The following is a 16,695-nucleotide window of genomic DNA, read 5'->3' as shown; positions in this document are numbered from 1 at the left end:
AGTAGCTGGGATTACAGGCATGCGCCACCATGCCTAGCTAATTTTTTGTAGTTTTAGTAGAGACGGGGTTTCACCATGTTGACCAGGATGGTCTCGATCTCTTGACCTCGTGATCCACCCGCCTCGGCCTCCCAAAGTGCTGGGATTACAGGCTTGAGCCACCGCGCCCGGCCCTACCTTGCACTTTTATGTTACAGAGATTGCTTCTTTCTTTAAACCTTGTGCTCTCCCGACATTTCACCACCCAACAGGCCCCAGTGTGTGTTGTTCTCCTCCCTGTGTCCATGTGTTCACATTGTTCAGCTCACACTTATAAGTGACAACATGTGGTGTTTGGTTTTCTGTTCCTGTGTTAGTTTGATGGAGAAAATGTAGCTTCCTTATCTCTCTCAGCCTTCACAAAATTAAAGAGAATTAGGGTTTTGCTCTGGGTTAGGCTTTGACTTAAGGCCACTTAAACTTTCTTCCTATCAGCAATAAGGCTGTTTTGCTTTATCAATTTGTGTAACACTTCAAGAACTTTAGCTTTTAAATTTCCTTTGAAAACTGCATCTTTGTATTCACAACTTGGTTAACTCATGCCAAATGCCTAGCTTTTGGCCTATCTCAGCTTTAAACAGGCCTTCCTCACTAAGCTTAAGCTTTCTGTTGAAAGTAAGAGACATGCAACTCCTTCCTCTTGAACACTTAGAGGCCACTACAGGGTTAGTAACTCGCATAATTTCAATACTATCTAGTCTCAGGGAACAGGGAGGCCCAAGGAAAGGGAGGAGGGAACTGCAGGTGGGTAAAGCAGTCAAGAACACACATTTACCAATTAAGTTTGCTGTCTTACAGGTGTGATTCATGACATCCCAAAACAATTAGAAAAGTAACATCAAAGATCAACATACTTCACATGATAGTAATTAAAATGTTGCCCTGGCTGGAGTACAGTGGAGTGATCTCGGCTCACTGCAACCTCCACCACCCAGGGTCAAGCAATTCTCCTACCTCAGCCTCCCAAGAAGCTGGGACTACAGGCGCATGCCATGAGGCTCAGCTAATTTTTGTATTTTTAGTAGAGACGAGGTTTTGCCATGTTGGCCAGGCTGGGCTCAAACTCCTGACCTCAAGTGATCCACCCGCCTCAGCTTCCCACACTGGATTACAGGCATGAGCCACCACATCTGGCCAAGATGTCCACTCTTAACACTTTCTATTAACACTGTATTAGAAGCGCTATCAAAAAGTAGCACAGTGGCTCACACACCGGTAATCCCAGCACTTTGGGAGATTGAGGCGGGCAGACCACTTGAGGTCAGGAGTTCAAGACCAGCCTGGCCAACATGGCGAAACCCTATCTCTACTAAAAATACACAACTTAGCTGGATGTAGTGGCAGGAACCTGTAGTACCAGCTACTCAGGAGGCTGAGGAAGGTGAATTGCCATGAATCCAGGAGGCCGATGGTGCAGTGAGCTGAGATCACACCACTGCACTCCAGCCTGGGTGCCAGAGCAAGACTCTGTCTCAAAATAAAAAAAAAAGAAGAAATAAATTAAAAGTCATTTGTTTACCAATTATACTTCAATAAAGTGTAAGAAAACTGAAAGTCATCAATACGGAAAAGGGAGAGGTAAAATTGTCATTATTTGCAAATAAAATGTTTATGTACATAGAAAACCCAACGGAATCTGCCAAAAACACAACTGGAATTAGTAAGTGAATTGCTTGTAAGAACACAGAATGAAAATAAACCTAGAAAAATCAATTGTATTTTTACATTCTAGCCATGAACACTGGAAACAAATTTTTTAACATCATTTTAAGTGGCAAACAAATGTTAAGTTCCAGTAATTAAAGAAAAATCATGCAAGGGCTGGGCAAGGTGACTCACACCTGTAATTCCAGCATTTTGGGAGGCCAAAGCAGGAGGATCACTTGAGCCCAAGAGTTCAAGACCAGTCTAGGCAAAATAGTGACATCTCTACAAAAAATAAATATAATTAACTGGGCATGGTAACATACACCTGTGGTCCCAGCTACTCAGAAAGCTGAGATGGAAGCCCTGCTTGATCCTAGAAGTTTGAGACTGCAGTGAGCCATGACCATGCCACTGTGCTCTAGCCTACGTGAGAGTAAAACCCTGTCTCAAAAAAAAAAAAAAAATACTCATGCAAAATCTCTATATTGAAAAACTACAACTCTGCTAAGAGAAAATAAAGACCTAAATAAATAAGGAAGTACATCATATTCAAATACTCAATGTTGCTAAGATGTTTATTTTCCCTAAATTGAACTACAGATTCAATGTAATCTCAAACAAAATCTCAAAGAGGAGAAAGTTAGAGAACGTATACTATCTCATTTCAAGACTTTTTTTTTTTTTTTTTTTTTTTTTGAGACAGAGTCTCCCTCTGTTGCCAGGCTGGAGTGCAGTGGCACAATCTTGGCTCACTGCAACCTCCGCCTACCAGGTTCAAGTGATACTTCTGTCTCAGTCTCCTGAGTAGCTGGGATTACAGGTGTGCACCACAATACCCAGCTCATTTTTTTTCAAAACTTTTATTATAAAGCTTTAGTAATCAAAAACATTCGGTACTAGTGTAACTTTAATCAACTAGATCAATGAAACAAAAACCCAAAACAAACCTACAACTGATTTTCAAGTAAAAGTCTAATACAAGTCAATGAGAAAAGGCAAGTATATAATGCTGGAAAAATGGATATACATATGAAAAAAAGTCATCTGGAATTTATTTTGGCATCAAAACAAGGTTACTGCATTATAATAAACATTCATAAGAAAATACTTACATTTTTTATTTTGATGTTTCCCCAGTCATCATCCTGTTTCAAAGACAAACAAAAGACATTTAACTACTGCTGTACAAGCTGAACATAATCTAATAATCAATTAATTTTAAGCTACTTCAAAACAGAATAAAATATACCCTGCACACAGATTTTATTAAAAATTATCACAATATAAAAAAATTTCTGGCCAGCACAGTGGCTCACACCTATAATCCCAGCACTTTGGGAGGCCAAGGCAGCAGATCACCTGAGGTCAGGAGTTTGAAACCAGCCTGACCAATATGGAGAAACCCTGCTCTACTAAAAATACAAAAATTAGCTGAGTGTGGTGGTACACACTTGTAATCCCAGCTACTTGGGAGGCTGAGGCAAGAGAATCAGTTGAATCCAGGGGGCGGAGGTTGCAGAGAGCCGAGATCGCACCACTGTACTCCAGCTGGGGTGACAGAGCAAGGCTCCATCTCAAAAAAAGGGGAAAAAAATTGTTTTTAAACAGAAGAGGTCCTAATGCCAGGGTTTCAAGTAATTGGCTTCAACTGCATAAGTTAACACAATATAAAAGGCAGTAACCTTTTTAGCATCAAATACTAAAAAACACCTAGCTATAAAAATAAATACTTTTAACAAGTACTGAAAAACACTTGACTAATAACAAATGATAGATCCTGTTTTTTGGATGTTTGGAACCAGCAGAGCTAATAACTAGCTTTTATGGCAAGAATGAAGAGTTAATGTAATTAAGGTAATGATATAATTTATCATCAAAACCAGGAGACTGGTAAGAATGCAAATGCTATTAAAAATCATACCAAGAGAGTAAACCAGACTACCCAAGGCAAATAATTTTTTTTTTTTTTTTTTTAGACAGAGTCTTGCTCTGTCTCCCAGGCTGGAGTGCTGGAGTGCAGTGGTGCAATCTTGGCTTACTGCAACCTTCGACTCCCGGGTTCAAGCAATTCTCCGGCCTCAGCCTCCAGAATAGCTAGGATTACAAGCATGTGCCACCACACCTGGCTAATGGCAAATTAAATCTTAATAAATTTGCATATCCACAAATGTTTCTCAAGTGGTAAATTTCACATCTATAAAGCAATTAAATACTTTCTCTTCAATATGCTGAATAAAAATCAAGATTTTTTTTTCATGCATGATTAGTCCAGAGGTATTTTAACTTACTGCAGCTAGGCCTTTCCCTCATAAGATAAAGTCAATTCCATATTACCCTCTTTTATAGAAGGTATCAGGTACTCAATAAGCTTGTCTCCCCATGATTGGTGCCACTAATTATCTCCTTGGACACTCTGCTTTAAAATGGAACAATAACTTCCTAAAAGCCCTTCTCAATGGAAGGGCTATGACTGCTAAACATAAGGAATGATAACTATAAATGCCCCCTAAGATCACTTACCCAAGGTCACACAAATCTGGTAACTGAACACAGATCTGCATGACTTATAAATCACACGCTCTTTTAAGTAGCATGTTACTTAAACCTCTTTAAAACTCATTTATAAAATTTCCTCATTTATAAAATATGGGTAACATACAGTTGAGAATTAAAGAAAATATAAGAAAAGCCAGACACAGAATAAGTACTCAATAAATGGTAACCATTAGCAGTTAACAGTTTCATTTAATATGCATTTTTCTATCATTTTCAACAGCATACAACTAGTACAGTGTTCAAAGCACCAATTAGGCTATGAAGTTCACTAAAGGCCAAAGGTTCATACTGTATATTGAGGGGTAAACAAAGTTTTTTCTCCAACATGTGTTTTATTGCCCACGAGGCGTAGTCAGTCTTTATCTCTACAGTTAACTATCGCTCTTTAGCATTTTATCTAGAAAGTTTTTTTTTTTTTTTTAACTATACTTTTATTATTAAAAAACAACAGTAGAGACCAGCTGTGGTGGCTCGCGCCTATAATTCCAACACTTTGGGAGGCCCAAGGCAGGGCAGATCACTTGAGGTCAGGAGTTCCAGACCAGTGACAACACGGTGAAACCCAGTCTCTACTAAAAATACAAAAATCAGCCAGGCACTGTGGCAGACACCTGTAATCCCAGCTACTCAGGAAACTGAGGCAGAAAAATCCCTGGAGCCCGGGAGGTGGAGGTTGTAGTGAGCCAAAATCCACGCTCCTGCACTCCAGCCCCTGGGCAACAGAGGAAGACTCAATCTTAAAAATAATAATAGATATTGTCCTGTCTTTTCTGCAGTCCTTCATCAGTGATGCTGAAAAGGTTGGATTCTTAACTGTGGTCACTGTGATTACTCCAAAGGAAACAAAGAAAAAAATTAAGTTTCCTCTCTTTGGAGTCCCACTCTTTTGCCAGGCTGGAGTGCACTGGTGAGATCTCGGGTCACTGCAACCTCCACCTCCTGGGTTCAAGCGATTCTCCTGCCTCAGCCTCCCAAGTAGCTGGAACTATAGGTGTGCACCACTATGCCCAGGTAATTTTTCTATTTCTAGTAGAGATGGTATTTCACCATGTTGGCCAGGATGGTCTCGATCTCTTGACCTCATGATCCACCCACCTCAGCCTCCCAAAGTGCTGGGATTACAGGTGTGAGCCACCAGGCCCAGCCAGTTTCCTTTCTTTTTAAACAAAAATTTTTTCCTCCCCTTCTCCAGGTAGGAGTTAGATAAAAATTACCATTAAGAAAAAAGGGGGCCAGGCACGGTGGCTCACACCTGTACTCCCAGTAACTTTGGGAGGCCGAGGTGGGCAGATCACTTGAGGTCAGGAGTTCAATACCAGACTGGCTAACATGGTGAAACCCCAGCTCTACTAAAAATATAAAACTTAGCAGGGCATGATGGTGGGCACCCGTAATCTCAGCTACTCAGGAGGCTGAGTCATGAGAATCACTTGAACCCAGGAGGCAGACGTTGCAGTGAGCCAAGACAGCACCACTGCACTTCAGCGTGGGCAACAGATCAAGGTTCCATCTAATAAAAAAAAAAAAGAGGCCGAGTATGGTGGTTCACACCTGTAATCCCAGCACTTTCAGAGGCTGAGGTGGGTGGATCACAAGGTCAGGAGTTCAAGACCAGGCTGCCCAACATGGTGAAACCCCATCTCTACTAGAAATACAGAAGTTAGCCAGGCATGGTGGCGGGCGCCTGTAATCCCAGTGACTCAGGAGGCTGAGGCAGAGAATTTCTTGAACCCAGGAGGCAGAGGTTTCAGTGAGCGGAGATCACACCACTGTACTCCAGTCTGGGCGACAGAATGAGACTCTGTCTCAAAGAAAAAAAAAAAAAAAAAAAAGAAAGAAAAAAGGGCTCTTCATTAATGGGTAGAATGCAATAAAGGCCAAAAAAAAGAACAGTTTTCCAGAACCAGGGCTTTGGTAAAGATGCTGAAGTGCTCTGCATTTCAACATTCAAATGCATGTACAAAATTATACGCTGTAATAGCTTTTTAAAGAAAAACAAACTTCTATCTATTGTTCCATATTTTTAAACTGAGATAAAATTTTCCATCCTCATTAGAGAAAATTACTAAGTATTAATTTCATTTTAGTCTAAACAAAATAAAACTAATACTTTTAACACATCCTCATCGGAACAAAAATTCACACAATACAGATAACTGCAAAGTGTTCCACTCTCCTGACCTGCAGAGGTATCTGGCAATACAATACATTTTAAAATAAAATTTAAATGTTGCTTGTAGAACAAAGTAATGTTGGATGGAGCTGGAGGCCATTAATTGCTAGTTTCTTAGTAAACTAACACAGGAACAAAAAAGAAAACTTCATGTTCTCATTTGTAAGTAAGAGCTAAATAATGAGAACACATAGCCCTGGCACAGTGGCTCACGTCTATAATCCCACCACTTTGGGAGACCCAGGCAGGTGGATCACTTGAGGTCAAGAGTTCCAGACAAGCCTGACCAACATGGTGAAACCCCATCTCTACTACAAATACAAAAATTAGCCAGGTGTGGTGACAAACACCTGTAATCCCAGCTGCTCAGGAGGCTGAAGCAGACAGGAGAATCACTTGAACCGAGGAGGCAGAGGTTGCAGCCAGCCGAGATTGCGCCACTGCACTCCAGCCTGGGCGACAGAGCAAGACTCTGTCTCAAAAAAAAAAAATTAGAACACATAGACACATACAGGGGAACAGACACTGGAGCTTACTTGAGGGTAGAGAATGGGAGGAGGAAGGGGATCTAAAAAAAAAAAACTACCTATTGGGCACTATGCTTAGTACCTGGGTGATGAAATCTGTACATCAAAACCCTGTGACATGAGTTTACCTATATAACAAACCTGCCGATGTACCTCGGAACCTAAAAGTTAAAAATAAATAAAAGCAAAAAGATTTTTAAAACGATGCTTTTGCCTGGCGTGGTGGCTCACGCCTGTAATCCCAGCACTTTGGGAGGCCGAGGCGGGTGGATCGCGAGGTCAAGAGATCGAGACCATCCTGGTCAACATGGTGAAACCCTGTCTCTACTAAAACTACAAAAAATTAGCTGGGCATGGTGGCGCATGCCTGTAGTCCCAGCTACTCAGGAGGCTGAGGCAGGAGAATTGCTTGAACCCAGGAGGCAGAGGTTGCGGTGAGCCAAGATCGCACCATTGCACTCCAGCCTGGGTAACAAGAGTGAAATTCCGTCCCAAAAAAAAAACGATGCTTTTATAATGCCATATAGTGTTGTGAAACAGCAACAATGCTCCTCCCTTACACTAACATGCATAAGACAGTTTTAATCCCACAGATGACATACTCTAATCATATTTTAAAAAACACTTCAAATGCTACATTAAAACTAAACACATTTTCCAGTGTTATTTTTCACAAATTATATAATAATAGTAATATGATGAAAATTTGGACATTTTACCTTTAGCGTTCCTCCTTTCACCATAACTTTCTGTCTGGCAGGCTGGACTCCAGTCAATGCAAACAGTTGAGCCTTGAACACCACTGGGGGTTCATCGGTATTCAATTCTACACCTTCAAATTTCTCCTTTCCCCATTTTACAGTAACTGCAAACAAAATCACAAGTTTTTTAATTAAAAAATAAGACAAGATTTACAGACCTTTAGAAGATCACCATTAGGCAGTTACTGAGAGTCAAAGTGTGTCATTCATCTTTCTAAGTCCATAACACCTGCCTGATCAAGAGTGGCATGCAGGTAGCAGGTCCTGAATAAAATTTCACTGGATCAAACCTAACTTCTCATTTGATAATTAAAGAAACTGAGACTTAAGAGAAGTAGACTAATTTGCTAATGTCAGAAAATTAGTTAATAAACTTCCAAGTCTTCAGAATCCTACTTCAACAATATAATGATCATATTGAAATATTTCCCAAAATAAGTTTCACAGCCTCCACAATTTGTTTAATTGAAGAGTCATTCACATCAGCACACAGCATTGGAAAAGAGAATGGTTTAAGAAAAAAGGACAGCTTAAGATAAAAAGTTCCTGTGAGAATAAGGCACCTCTAAAACCACTTAAAGAATACAGATTCTGAATCATAAGAAATGTGGGAGAATTGAAAAGTGTCATTTCTGAACAGTAGGTGCTCAAATATTAAGAAAAAAATCCAAAGACATATGTAAATCATTTAAAAACATAGAAATCCCACCTCACAGCCATTAGAATGGCTATGACTCTTTAAATTTAACAGAAAATAACAAGTCTTAGCAAAGATGTGGAGAAATTGGAACATTTGTACACTGCTGGTGGTAAACACAGCATTACCATATGATCCAGCAATTTCACTTCTGGGTATAAACAGAAGATCTGAAAGCAAGGACTCAAACAGATATTTGTACACCCATGTTTATAGCAGCATTATTCACAATAGCTGAAAAAGTGGGAGCAATTCAAGTGTTCATCAACAGATTAATGGACAAAGAAAATACGGTATATGAATACAATGGAATATTATTCACCATTAAAAAGGAAAGAAACTCTTACACATGCTACAACATGGATGATTCCAGCTATGAGACACCTAAAGTGGTCAACTTCATAGACACAAAACGAGAATGGTGTTTGCCAGAGGATGTGGATGAAGGTGACGGTTGTGCAACAGTGCAAATATACTTAATGCTACAGAACTGTACATGTAAAAATCATTAAAATGGTAAATTTTATACTTCTATTTCACCACAATAAAAATTTCAATCAGCCTCATAAAATAGTTTTAAACCCAAAGACATATATTGTTTCCACTGAAAACTTTATACCTTTCAAAAATAAGAACCTCATAACTGTTAACTGCTTTTCAACTCCTTAAATAAGAATTTGAAACCTGACCCTGACGCCAAATCCCAATTCTATCACCAGTTCAATGAATATGTTGAGCATTCATTTACAGGTATTGATCGACTTACGACCTGTGCAACTTACAACCATTCGACTTTACGACCACAATCGCTAGCCACGACTGTTCCGCGTCTGGCAGCGCAAACGTTGCCCAGCTGGGTGTACAACAGTGCGGACCAGCTTCCGGCAGCACTACCAACTCCGCGTGCATATAGCCTACTCAACTTACGACCAAATCATGTTACGACTGGTCTGTCGGAACCAATCGTGGTCGTACGTCGAGCACTAGCTGTAATGACAAGGCCAGTACCAAGCATTGGGAAGACTCTCCATAAACATCGCTTAATAAGGAAGGGAGGGGGGAAGGCTATAGTAATTAACAATGTAAGTATTATAAAGGCTACAGCAACACAGTGGAATGCTTCATAAATGAGGAAAGATTTCCTGAAGGAAGTGTTAACTTTTGAGTTATCACCATCAACTCTGAATCTTAAAGAAAAGATTAGGTGGTAGAGACTAGGAGAGAACAGAAGCATCCCCAGAAAAGAAGAAAAATATTCCATAGCATAAAGCAGCATGGTGTGTTCTAAGATGTAAGTAATTAACTACCAAGTGAAGGGAAAGTAGCAGTAGATGAAATTGGAAGCTGGCTAAGGATCAAGTTATAGAAGACACATGTCATCCTAAAACATACATAAAGAGGCTGAGTGCAGTGGCTCATGCCTGTAATCCTAGCACTTTGGGATGCTGAGGTGGGTGGATCACTTGAAGTCAGGGGTTTGAGACCAACCTGGCCAACATGGTAAAACCCCGTCTCTACTAAATATACAAAAATTAGCTCGGTATGGTGGCAGGCACCTGTAATTCCAGCTACTCAGGAGGCTGAGGCAAAAGAATTGCTTGAAACCAGAGGGTGGAGGTTGCAGTGAGCCAAGATCTCACCACTGCACTCCAGCCTGGGCAACAAGAGTGAATCTCCATCTCAAAAAAAAAAAAAAAAAAATACATAAAGACTTTATGTTATAGGCAATGTGTAATTCCTGAAAGACTGTCATAAAAAACACTTTAGTCTGGTTTGAATATTATTAGATCACTCTTGTAGCCGCAGAGAAAACGGGCTTGAAGAGGGCACACTGCAATCAATGAAATAAACTAAAAGCATATTACAATAGTACAAGCTGAAGATGATACAGATTAAACTAAAACAGTACTAGAAGGAGAGAACCTACCTGAAATTTATTTAGCTATCACTATGAGCAAGTTAAAGCTTTTTACTTATGCTTAAAAGAGGAATTCTACCAGTATCACAGAATCATGTTGAAGATTAAAATGAAGCAGTTTGTACAAAACTTTAACTCTGTATGAGGCACAGTAGATGTGTGTTTATTTTTAGAGACAGGGGTCTTGCTCTGTTATCCAGGCTGGAGTGCAGTAGCACCATCACAGATCACTGCATCCTCTAACTCCTAGGCTCAAGTGATCCTCCCAATTCAGCTTCCTGAGTAGATGGGATTAAAGGCATACACCTTGGGTCCGGGCTTTAATTTTTAATAGCACTTACCCATGGCCATTTAATAATCTAGATACTTAATTTTCTTTTTTCTTTTTTTTTTTTTTTTTTTGGGAAGTGCAATAGCACAATCTCGGCTCACTGCAACCTCCACCTCCTTGGTTCAAGCAATTCTCCTGCCTCAGCCTCCCAAGTAGCTGGGATTACAGGTGTCCACCACATCGCCTAGCTAATTTTTACATTTTTAATAAAGACGGAGTTTCACCATGTTGGCCAGACTGGTCTTGAACTCCTGACCTCAAGTGATCCACGCGATTCGGCCTCCCAAAGTGCTGGGATTACATGCATGAGCCACCGCGCCAGGCCCAGATACTTAATTTTCTACTAAATCTTATGAAATAATACTTAAAATGTTCTCTTCATTTTAATATCGAGTTTTTTGCTGACCCTCAAAATACAGATTCTCAATATGGACAGGCCAAAGGAAGGGACCTTAGAAACCTACTTGCATTCCCTCATTTGGGGGGTGATGAGGAAAAGATCTGATTAAATATTTAAGACAAAGCTCAAATTTTAAAAAAGAAACTTTGGTCAGTGCTGGCATTTTTTGAGGAAACAGAGGGGTTTTGTTGTATGTTTGTGAACCTACTGGTGTGTTTAAGTATTAAAGTATTTCAAGAGCCATTCTACTGTTATGACTTTAGAAAGGTGTTGGACAATTATTAAGAATTCGATTCAAGATTCTAGACCATCAACATCCACCTTGAGATCAAACATTACTCTTGATTCGTATCATGCTTTGAAAATGCTGAATCGAGAGATCCAAGATGGCTGATCACTAGCAGCTCGGGATTGTAGCTCCCACTGAAAGCGCAGAGAACGAGAGGATGCCACACTTTCAGATCAATTTTTGTTGCTCACACACCAGGAGATTCCCATCGGAGGAGCCCCACGGGTCGCCACCGCGACTCTTGTGGCCGACGAGGCGGTTTTGCCGTTGCCTTGGTGCAGCGGTTCTTGGTGCAGAGTCAGAAAAGCACCCTCAATCATAATGCCGCTGTTTTGGCCAGCACAGTGGGTTGCTCAGATTTTAGCACTGGGAATCAACAAGTTGGACGTCCATTCAGAAACCCAACTATAAAGACAGTAATTATAAAGACCACAGATGGATAAATCTATAACGAAGGGAAGAAACCGGCCTAAAAAGGCTGAGAATACCCAAAATCAGAACGCCCCTCCCTCTACAGGGGATCACAGTTCCTCATCAGCAACGGAACAAGGCCTGATGGAGAAAGACTGTGTTCCATTAACAGAAGCAGGCTTTAAAACGTGGATGATAAGAAACTTCTGGGAATTAAAAGAACTTGTTCTAACCCAATGCAAAGAAACTAAGAACTTTGAAAAAAGATTTGACGAAATGTTAACAATAATACACAATTTAGAGAGGAATATGAGTGAATTAATGGAGCTGAAAAACACAACCGGAGAACTTCGCGAAGTATGCACAAGTTTTAACAGCCGAATTGATCAAGCAGAAGAAAAGATATCAGAGGTCAAAAACCAACTTAATGAAATAACACGAGAAGACAAGATTAGAGAAAAAAGGATAAAAAGGTACAAGCAAAGTCTCCAAGAAATATGGGACTATGTGAAAAGACCTAATCTACGTTTGATAGGTGTACCTGAATGTGACGAAGAGAATCAATCCAAGCTGGAAAATACGCTTCAGGATATTATTCAGGAAAACTTTCCCAACCTAGCAAGTCAGGACAATATTCAACTCCGGGTAATACAGAGAACACCACAAAGATATTCCTCAAGAAGACCAACCTCAAGGCATATAATCGCCAGATTCACCAGGGTTGAAATGAAAGAGAAAATACTGAGGGCAGCCAGACAGAAAGGTCAGGTTATCCATAAAGGGAAGCCTATCAGACTCACAGCAGATCTCTCAGCAGAAACCCTACAAGCCAGAAGTGAGTGGGGGCCAATATTCAACATCCTTAAAGAAAAGAACTTTCAACCCAGAATTTTACATCCGGCCAAACTAAGCTTATTAAGCGAAGGAAAAATAAAATCTTTTGTGAACAAGCAAGCACTCAGAGATTTCATCACCACCAGGCCTGCTTTACAAGAGCTTCTGAAAGAACCACTACAAATAGAAAGGAACAACCAGTATCAGCCTTCCTAAAAAATACCAAAAAATAAAGAACATCAACATAATTAAGAACTTGCATCAACTAATGGGCAAAACAGCCAGCTAACATTAAATGGCAATATCAAACTCACATATATTATTATTAATTCTAAATTTAAACCGACTAAATCCCCCAATCCAAAGACACAGACAGGCAAAAAAAGCCAAGATCCATTGGTATGCTACATCCAGACCCATCTCACATGCAAGGATACACAAAGACTCAAAACAAAGGGATGGAGAAAAATTTACCAACCAAATGAAGAGCAAAAATAAATAAATAAATAGAAAGCAGGAGTTGCGATTTTTGCTGATAAAACAGACTTTAAAGCAACAAAGATCAAAAGAAGCAAAGAAGGATATTACAATGATAAAAGGATCAATGTAACAAGAAGAGCTAAAGATCCTAAATATATACGCACTCAATACAGGAATACCCAGATATATAAGACTTATAAAGAGACTTAGACTCCCACGCAATAATAGTGGGGGACTTCAACAACAATATTAGATCAATGAGACAGAAAGTTAACATCGATATCCAGGACTTGAACTCAGATCCGAAACAAGTAAACTTAATTAACATTTATAGAACTCTCCACTTTAAATACACAAAATATACACTCTTATCAGTACCACATCACACCTATTTACAGGTTTAAATGAAATATTGGTTGGCTGCTTGTTAGTTATTTTCTTCCCTCATTTAAAAAATAAAATAAAAATAGAAAATGCTGAATCTTCAATAAAGAAACTGACAGAAGGATGATCAATGAATCACACATCTATAGCCAATTGGAGCCACCACACATATTTTAGGTGCCATCTTGAATAAGACTATGAAGCAGCAAGTTCCATTCTCTAAGTAAAAGTGATCCCTGGCCAGTACCTTGGACTGTAAGCAAGCAAACAACACAACCCCTTGTCAAACGCCCATCAAGAAATGACACCCCGGGGATATGTGTATTCACCTACTTCTGAAAGCTCACACCATGTTTCAGATACAGAAATCCAATACAACGTCTGATGAAATGAAAATGAAGCAAAAAGGTTTACAATCTGCCTCGGGACAAAACTAAAACTGGTACCAAAGGGGCGGTCGAACAAAGGCAAGGAGCAAGAGGAGGGTGAAGGGCGACGAAGGGTAGCGAACGCCGCTTGGCAACCCCCGAAAGGATGAAGCCTCACCTTCCATCCCGGGTCCCTCCATCCCTCCCCTTCTTTCCCGCTCCCTTCCACGACAACCACTGAGAAGTTCAAAGGAATCGTCCTGCACCTCCAGCCTGGTGCGCAGCGCCCCAGGACACACCCTCACGTTCACCGCACACCAGGGCAGCATCAGAAACTATTCTGCAGAGTCACGACTTTGAAAGGCTTCCCCATCTCTACTCCCCCCACCCACCGGTGGCTCAGGAGAACGGCGCTCCCCTGTCACGCACGGGAAAGGGGGAAACGACCCAGCCGGGAGAGGGGATGGTGCCAGGGTCGTCTCCGCGCCGCCGGCCTCGCACACCCCACCCCGGCCCCTATCGGCCAGTCCCCGGTGCCCGCCCCTGCAGGCCAGGCCTACGCGGAGGCCTAGCGCGGGGCCGGTGTGCGGCCTGCGAGGCCAGGAGGGGGCTCACCGGAGTAGAGCGGCATGGCTGGAAGCGGCAGGAGGCGGTGGCGCAGGAGGGCTGAGCCTGGCACAGGCGGCTAAGGGACTAGGACCAGAAGCAGCTGTGGCGGCGGCCGAGGCGGAGGCGCGGTGGTGGCGGCGGCTTCGGTGCGACGAGAGTCTCATTCAAACCGGCCACTGGCGATGACGCAGCAACACGCAGTACACCCGTAGAGCTCCCGGGCGACTGCACGGAGGAGACTGGGTGTGAGAGCCAGGGCGGGGCCTGGAAGTGGCGAGAGGATGGAGGAGGGGTAAGGCGGTGATAAGGCAGAAGGGAACCAGGGAGGGAGGGGCGCGGGGCCCTAGCCAACGCAGCAGGTGCGCGCCTGCGCACTGGCAGTCAGCCGCTTGCGCCCACTGGCCACGTGGTCTTGGCGCGGCCCAGCCCTGCGACAGATGATGTGGGAACTTGGTATCCCACTTGCTGTCAGAAGCTGAGGCGGGAGAATCGCTTGAGCCTAGGAGGTCGAGGCTGCAGTGAGCTGTGATCGTGTCACTGCACTCCAGCCTGGCAACAGAGCGAGACCCTGCCTCAAAAGAAAATAAATAAAATTAGTGGTTGTAAAGTCAGGTGTTTTCAATACCAGCTGTTATTAGCTAGCTGTATGATGTAGCAAGTCTATCAGTTCTGTTTTTCTAACAGCATGTGCTCACTTCATGTCTCTGTGTCACATTTTGGTAGTTCTCGCAATATTTTGAACTTTTTTATTCCTATTACATCTGTTCCAGTTATCTATGATTAGGGATCTTTGATGTTACTATTGTAATTGTTTTGGGGTGCCACTAACCACACCCATGTAAAACGGCGAACTCCAATGTTTTGTGTATTCTGACTGCTCTGGCAACAAGTCTTTTCCCACAGAGGTTCAAGGCTTGAGTTGAGGACACAACTGCAGATGTGGTGGAAATAGCAAGAGAACTAGAATGAGAAGTGGAGCTTGCAGATGTGACTGAATTGCTGCAATCTCATGACAAAGCTTTAACAGGCAAGGAGTTAGTTCTTATGGATAAGCAAAGAAAGCGGTTTCTTGAGATGGAAACTACTCCTGGTGAAGATGCTGTGAATACTGTTAAATGACAACAAAGGATTTAGAATATTCCATAAGCTATGGAACTGTTGGTAAAGCAGCAGCAAGGTTTGACGGGATTGACTCATTTTGAAAGAAATTCAAATTTGAAAGTTCTTCTGTGAGTAAAATGCTAAACAGCACTGCATGTCACAGGGAAAACTTTCATAAAAAGAAGAGTCTATCGATGTGGCAGATTTCATTGTTGTCTTATTTTAAGAAATTGCCACAGCTACCCCAAATTTTACCATCCATTACTCTGATCAGTCAGCACCCATCAACATTAAGGCAAGACTCTCCACCAGCAAAAAGATGGCAAGTCACTGACAGCTCAGATGATCCTTAGCATTTTTTAGCAGTAAGGTTTGATTGTTTGTTTTGAGACAGGATCTCACTCTGTCACCCAGGCTGGAGTCCAGTGGTGCAATTACGGCTCACTGCAGCCTCAGCTTCCCAGCTCGAGCTATCCTCTCACCTCAACCTCCTGAGTAGCTGGGACTACAGGTGTGCACCACTATACACAGCTAATTTTTTTTTTTGTATGTTTTGTAGAGATGGAATTTCGCGATGTTGCTCAGGCTGGTCTTGAACTCCTCATCTCAAGCAATCTGCCCACCTAGGCCTCCCAAAGTACTGGGATTACAGGCATGAGCCACTGCACCCAGCCTTAACACTTAATAGACTACAGTATAGTAGAAATATAACTTTTATATGCACTGGGAAACCAAAAACTTTGTGTGACTCACTTTATTACAATATTAGCAATATTGCAGTGATCCGGAACTAAACTAGCAATATCTTCAAGTTGTGCATGTAAAAATGGAGATAATGGTACAGTATCTACATCACAGGATTGTTATGAGGACTAAATAAGATTATGTATAGAAGATTCTTAGCACAGGGCATTGCACATGGTATGCAATAAATGATACTTATTTTATATTACATAGTAAAACTTCAAAGGGATTTTTGCAGACTATGTTAGAATAGCAGGCTATGGATAGCTTTATTTTCTATTTTTTTAATGTTCAGTAATATACTTCTATAAAATATATATTTAAAAATATATTGCATAGATTGGCTGGGTGCTGTGGCTTACGCATATCAACTCAGCAATTTGAGAGGCCGAGGCAGGTAGATCGCTTGAGCTCAGGAGTTCAAGA

At 41.5% G+C, this 16,695-nt stretch overlaps 1 protein-coding gene and 1 long non-coding RNA gene across 3 annotated transcripts in view; one reads left to right on the top strand and one right to left on the bottom strand.

The window, feature by feature from the left end:
• The window catches only part of USP14 (ubiquitin specific peptidase 14), a 58,289-nt gene extending 43,524 nt beyond the window's left edge, over window positions 1-14,765 (bottom strand). Inside the window, exons 1-3 of one of the 2 annotated variants that reach the window (XM_032293246.1) lie at window positions 14,431-14,765; window positions 7,662-7,807; window positions 2,799-2,831 (exon numbers count right to left, since the gene is read on the bottom strand). In XM_032293246.1, coding sequence (XP_032149137.1) covers window positions 2,799-2,831; window positions 7,662-7,807; window positions 14,431-14,446 — 195 coding nt within the window. In that variant the 5' untranslated portion in view covers window positions 14,447-14,765. The remainder of the gene's footprint in view (window positions 1-2,798; window positions 2,832-7,661; window positions 7,808-14,430) is intronic. The other variant, XM_032293245.1, reaches the window with a different exon arrangement.
• On the top strand, window positions 411-16,493 carry LOC116561469. The gene is made up of 3 exons (XR_004273444.1): window positions 411-502; window positions 15,109-15,124; window positions 16,483-16,493. It is a non-coding gene; the product is annotated as an uncharacterized LOC116561469 (long non-coding RNA).
• The last annotated feature ends 202 nt before the right edge of the window (window positions 16,494-16,695 follow it).

Source organism: Sapajus apella, unplaced genomic scaffold (genome assembly GCF_009761245.1).
Source record: "Sapajus apella isolate SASKATOON/1434 unplaced genomic scaffold, GSC_monkey_1.0 scaffold29, whole genome shotgun sequence".
Taxonomy (NCBI): Eukaryota; Metazoa; Chordata; class Mammalia; order Primates; family Cebidae; genus Sapajus; species Sapajus apella.
The sequence above is the reverse complement of the archived record's forward strand: the minus strand, read 5'-3'. Positions and strand labels throughout refer to the sequence as shown.